Source organism: Nothobranchius furzeri, chromosome 5 (genome assembly GCF_043380555.1).
Source record: "Nothobranchius furzeri strain GRZ-AD chromosome 5, NfurGRZ-RIMD1, whole genome shotgun sequence".
Taxonomy (NCBI): Eukaryota; Metazoa; Chordata; class Actinopteri; order Cyprinodontiformes; family Nothobranchiidae; genus Nothobranchius; species Nothobranchius furzeri.
In genome coordinates, this window is record NC_091745.1 from 79,924,121 (window position 1) to 79,930,120 (window position 6,000).

At 54.7% G+C, this 6,000-nt stretch overlaps 1 protein-coding gene across 3 annotated transcripts in view; it reads right to left on the minus strand.

Moving 5' to 3' along the window:
• Positions 1-6,000, minus strand: part of galnt1 (UDP-N-acetyl-alpha-D-galactosamine:polypeptide N-acetylgalactosaminyltransferase 1) — a 49,288-nt gene that overhangs the window by 13,194 nt on the left and 30,094 nt on the right. For all 3 annotated transcript variants that reach the window (XM_015950637.3, XM_015950636.3, XM_054741416.2), the window contains exons 3-4: positions 3,950-4,089; positions 3,696-3,864 (exon numbers count right to left, since the gene is read on the minus strand). In XM_015950637.3, coding sequence (XP_015806123.1) covers positions 3,696-3,864; positions 3,950-4,088 — 308 coding nt within the window. In that variant the 5' untranslated portion in view covers position 4,089. The remainder of the gene's footprint in view (positions 1-3,695; positions 3,865-3,949; positions 4,090-6,000) is intronic.

The window sequence follows — 6,000 nt, forward strand, 5'->3', positions numbered from 1 at the left end:
ACCGGCTCGCTCTGATGGTGGATGGAGTCTCTAGCCACCAACACCGGCTCGCTCTGATGGTGGGTGGAGTCGCTAGCCACCGACACCGGCTAGCTCTGATGGTGGGTGGAGTCGCTAGCCACCGACACTGGCTCGCTCTGATGGTGGGTGGAGTCGCTAGCCACCGACACCGGCTCGCTCTGATGGTGGGTGGAGTCTCTAGCCACCGACACCGGCTACCTCTGATGGTGGATGGAGTCTCTAGCCACCAACACCGGCTCGCTCTGATGGTGGGTGGAGTCTCTAGCCACCAACACCGGCTCGCTCTGATGGTGGGTGGAGTCTCTAGCCACCGACACGGCTAGCTCTGATGGTGGGTGGAGTCGCTAGCCACCGACACCGGCTAGCTCTGATGGTGGGTGGAGTCTCTAGCCACCGACACCGGCTAGCTATGATGGTGGGTGGAGTCGCTAGCCACCGACACCGGCTAGCTCTGATGGTGGGTGGAGTCTCTAGCCACCGACACCGGCTAGCTATGATGGTGGGTGGAGTCGCTAGCCACCGACACCGGCTAGCTCTGATGGTGGGTGGAGTCTCTAGCCACCAACACCGGCTAGCTCTGATGGTGGGTGGAGTCTCTAGCCACCAACACCGGCTAGCTCTGATGGTGGGTGGAGTTGCTAGCCACCGACACCGGCTAGCTCTGATGGTGGGTGGAGTCTCTAGCCACCAACACCGGCTAGCTCTGATGGTGGGTGGAGTCTCTAGCCACCAACACCGGCTAGCTCTGATGGTGGGTGGAGTCTCTAGCCACCAACACCGGCTAGCTCTGATGGTGGGTGGAGTCTCTAGCCACCAACACCGGCTAGCTCTGATGGTGGGTGGAGTCGCTAGCCACCGACACCGGCTAGCTCTGATGGTGGGTGGAGTCGCTAGCCACCGACACCGGCTAGCTCTGATGGTGGGTGGAGTCGCTAGCCACCAACACCGGCTAGCTCTGATGGTGGGTGGAGTCGCTAGCCACCAACACCGGCTAGCTCTGATGGTGGGTGGAGTCGCTAGCCACCGACACTGGCTAGCTCTGATGGTGGGTGGAGTCTCTAGCCACCGACACCGGCTAGCTCTGATGGTGGGTGGAGTCGCTAGCCACCGACACGGCTAGCTCTAATGGTGGGTGGAGTCGCTAGCCACCGACACCGGCTAGCTCTGATGGTGGGTGGAGTCGCTAGCCACCGACACCGGCTAGCTCTGATGGTGGGTGGAGTCTCTAGCCACCGACACCGGCTAGCTCTGATGGTGGGTGGAGTCGCTAGCCACCGACACAGGCTAGCTCTGATGGTGGGTGGAGTTGCTAGCCACCGACACCGGCTAGCTCTGATGGTGGGTGGAGTCTCTAGCCACCGACACCGGCTAGCTCTGATGGTGGGTGGAGTCTCTAGCCACCGACACCGGCTAGCTCTGATGGTGGGTGGAGTCGCTAGCCACCGACACCGGCTAGCTATGATGGTGGGTGGAGTCTCTAGCCACCGACACCGGCTAGCTCTGATGGTGGGTGGAGTCGCTAGCCACCGACACCGGCTAGCTATGATGGTGGGTGGAGTCTCTAGCCACCGACACCGGCTACCTCTAATGGTGGGTGGAGTCGCTAGCCACCGACACCGGCTAGCTCTGATGGGGGGTGGAGTCGCTAGCCACCGACACGGCTAGCTCTAATGGTGGGTGGAGTCGCTAGCCACCAACACCGGCTAGCTCTGATGGTGGGTGGAGTCGCTAGCCACCGACACCGGCTAGCTCTGATGGTGGGTGGAGTCGCTAGCCACCAACACCGGCTAGCTCTGATGGTGGGTGGAGTCTCTAGCCACCGACACCGGCTAGCTCTGATGGTGGGTGGAGTCGCTAGCCACCGACACCGGCTAGCTCTGATGGTGGGTGGAGTCGCTAGCCACCGACACCGGCTAGCTCTGATGGTGGGTGGAGTCGCTAGCCACCGACACCTGCTAGCTCTGATGGTGGGTGGAGTGGCTAGCCACCGACACCGGCTAGCTCTGATGGTGGGTGGAGTCTCTAGCCACCGACACCGGCTAGCTCTGATGGTGGGTGGAGTTGCTAGCCACCGACACCGGCTAGCTATGATGGTGGGTGGAGTCTCTAGCCACCAACACCGGCTAGCTCTGATGGTGGGTGGAGTCGCTAGCCACCAACACCGGCTAGCTCTGATGGTGGGTGGAATCTCTAGCCACCAACACCGGCTAGCTCTGATGGTGGGTGGAGTTGCTAGCCACCGACACCGGCTAGCTATGATGGTGGGTGGAGTCTCTAGCCACCGACACCGGCTAGCTCTGATGGTGGGTGGAGTCTCTAGCCACCAACACCGGCTAGCTATGATGGTGGGTGGAGTCTCTAGCCACCAACACCGGCTAGCTATGATGGTGGGTGGAGTCTCTAGCCACCAACACCGGCTAGCTCTGATGGTGGGTGGAGTCGCTAGCCACCGACACCGGCTAGATATGATGGTGGGTGGAGTCTCTAGCCACCGACACCGGCTAGCTCTGATGGTGGGTGGAGTCGCTAGCCACCGACACCGGCTAGCTATGATGGTGGGTGGAGTCTCTAGCCACCGACACAGGCTACCTCTGATGGTGGGTGGAGTCGCTAGCCACCAACACCGGCTAGCTCTGATGGTGGGTGGAGTCGCTAGCCACCGACACCAGCTACCTCTGATGGTGGGTGGAGTCGCTAGCCACCGACACCGGCTACCTCTGATGGTGGGTGGAGTCGCTAGCCACCAACACCGGCTAGCTCTGATGGTGGGTGGAGTCTCTAGCCACCAACACCGGCTAGCTCTGATGGTGGGTGGAGTCGCTAGCCACCAACACCGGCTAGCTCTGATGGTGGGTGGAGTCGCTAGCCACAGACACCAGCTAGCTGTGATGGTGGGTGGAGTCGCTAGCCACCGACACCGGCTAGCTCTGATGGTGGGTGGAGTCGCTAGCCACAGACACCAGCTAGCTGTGATGGTGGGTGGAGTCGCTAGCCACCGACACCGGCTAGCTATGATGGTGGGTGGAGTCGCTAGCCACCGACACCGGCTAGCTATGATGGTGGGTGGAGTCGCTAGCCACCGACACCGGCTAACTCTGATGGTGGGTGGAGTCGCTAGCCACTGACACCGGCTAACTCTGATGGTGGGTGGAGTCGCTAGCCACCAACACCGGCTAGCTCTGATTATTTAGTAACACCGTTTATCTGCATCTGTTTCTGAGTTTAGTGTCTGAAGATGAGCAGTACCAAATGTGTTACTAAGCTTGGACTAAAACTGGGATCATTTTCTTTGGGTTGGCAACCAGAGCAGTGAGAACGGTTGGATGTGTGAGTTGGTTTTGTTTATTTTTGCTAAGTTCTCTCGGCTACTTCGCTGCCCTACTGTGTTTGTACTTTCTGGTCTATGTGAAGGAGCACCTTCTCGAAGATGAGATGTTTCATCAGAAGGGGCTTCACCCTCCTAAGATAGATGTCAGTAAATAGGAACAAATAAATAAATATAGTGATCAGACTTAGAGCGTCTCACATCTAAAACGTTCTGGACGTAAATCGTTCTCACGCTAATCTGAATTAAGATGGTTTTCTTCAGTTCCCACCAGAATGATTTGTTTCCTTTTTTCCCCTCTAATGATCCAGGAAACACAAATATGGTAAGCTGCTGAAAGCCCTCTCACCCCTCTAGACGAACATCGGGCAGCGATCGGTTGAGCGCGATCATCTGAGAGGCCATAAGGTTGAACTGGTTGATCTTAAACATCTCCTTCATTTTCTCCTGGCTCTCCTTAGGAATCACTACAGGCTTCCCACCTTCACCAGGTCCATCTCGAGGTCTGGACAAGGAGTCTATGGCAGATGACACACAGCTTTTCAGAAACACTGTTGGATGATGAAAAGCATCAAACATGCAGAGGAGGACAGAAGCACTCACCAGCTCTCCCAGGAAGTCCTCTCTCCTTCTTCTCATCACACTTGTTGCACTCGCTGAAGTAGAGCAGAATGAACATGTCCAGCATCACCCAGACCAGAGAGGTGGCCAGAACCACCTTACAGTAGGCGAACCTCCGCATCCTGAAGCAGAAAGCCAGAGGGGGTCAGGAAAGCTCTTGGTGAACCAATAAAACAATAATAGGTCTGACTCGTCGTGTTCATTCCTCTTTTGTAATTATTCTGTGCTTGGTGACGCTTCAGTTTCACCCTCTCCACAGTGAAAGACCAACCCTTCAGAGAGGACGGGTTTTTATACAACCAGGGTCAGACAGTAACTGGCTTCATAACGACGAGGACAAACAGAACAACGGAAACAAAAAGAGCTGAGGTGGAACATCTGAACATTTAGCCTCATCTCTGTCTATCGCAAAGCTGCATGATTAATGACATCACCAAAACAAAACCCACAAATATTTGAGATGGAGCCCAGTAGATGCTCGTGTCTGCAGAATAAATGCAGAAGCCCAAACGCTGCACCAGCACCAGAGAACCACGTCTCTGTGCTGCAGCGCAGGTTCGGTTCTTATCCAGGAGAACCCTGCACGGTCACTCACCTCCGATGCTAGTCAACCGGTTTCACGTTGGTCGTTCTCTGTTCAGCATGATGAAACCCGGTAATCCAGCCCCCGGCTGAACTAAAACTAACCTAACCCTTTCACTGCTAGCTTATCTGGAGCTTCCCTGTTCACTCTAACTGGTTCTGGCACTTTGTCCTGAATCTAAAGGCACAAAAATAATCACATCTCCTTTTATCCAGCCATGAGTGCACATTCACTCATTTAATCAGAAACTCCATTTGTGGACCTGTGTGGACGGTTATCATGACCTGAACCACGATACAGACACCTGATAGGGTTGGACTGTCGGTGTGAACGCACAGAGGCACACAACCAAGCAGTCACTCCTCATTTCTGTTCAGATCTTTTTATTTGTCTTATGTTTTCTGATATCAACGCTGACACGCTGTTTCATGCGTTTTCTGTTTTATCTAAAAGACTCGAACCGAGCCTGATAGATACACTCGTCTCGCCTCGCTGCGTCTGGGCAGCCTATTTACATAACTCAGATAACATTCACCCGTTTTACTGTTCAACACCTCCATCTGTCCTTCCACCCGCCCCGCCCCTGGCTCCTATGTGCTGATTATTTATCTGGTGACACGCCCACTCAGGCAGCCTAAACATCAGCAGATCAGTTCAAGATGGAAGACGTAAATCCACGCTGACATTTTAGGACTTTCAAAGTTTATCACTGTTTCTGGTGGGGCAGCATTCACAACCAGCCTCGTTGCAGCATCAAAATAGAGTATACGTGTGTGTGTGTGTGTGTGTGTGTGTGTGTGTGTGTAAGCCAGCGTTGGGTCGGTTTCCCAACACAAACTGCTGTATCACTGGGCCGTGCGCATCCACCCTCTGCCTACGTAACACACAAACTCCCTGTGTGCTCAGAGCCGTCAGACACTAACTCACAGAGAAGCAAACACAGAGCAGAGAGAGGAGAAGGATGGTAATTGCTTTTCTTTGGCGGGAGCAGAAAAGACGAGACAGGCACATTAAAATCCCACCGCTCCGCTTTCCTCCTCCAGCACCACCTCACCTCTCTCTGGCTGATTCTCTGCCTCGATGATCCCTCGGGTTGCAGCGGCACACGCAGAGAGGAGAACACTTATTTGGCCACAGTTATTTCTGTTGTGCCTCCTGGGAGGAAAAGAAAGTGTTTGTGCATAGCAAGCTAAGCTAAGCTAAGCTAAGCTAAGTTGAGCTTGGCTTGTGCACCTTGGGAGGAAGGAGAGCTGCAGAACGTTTCTAAAACCCACTTGACACGATTCTGGTGCCACAGAGAGACGTGCACATGCAGCAGAAATGGAGAAGGGAGATTCTTCCTTTCTGTCCAACTTTGGCTTTTCTCACATTTCTGCTTGGAACAGACTCAAACGCATAACTGAAGTCATTTGACCCGTTCTGGTCCATCCATACACTAATTCTTTGTTAA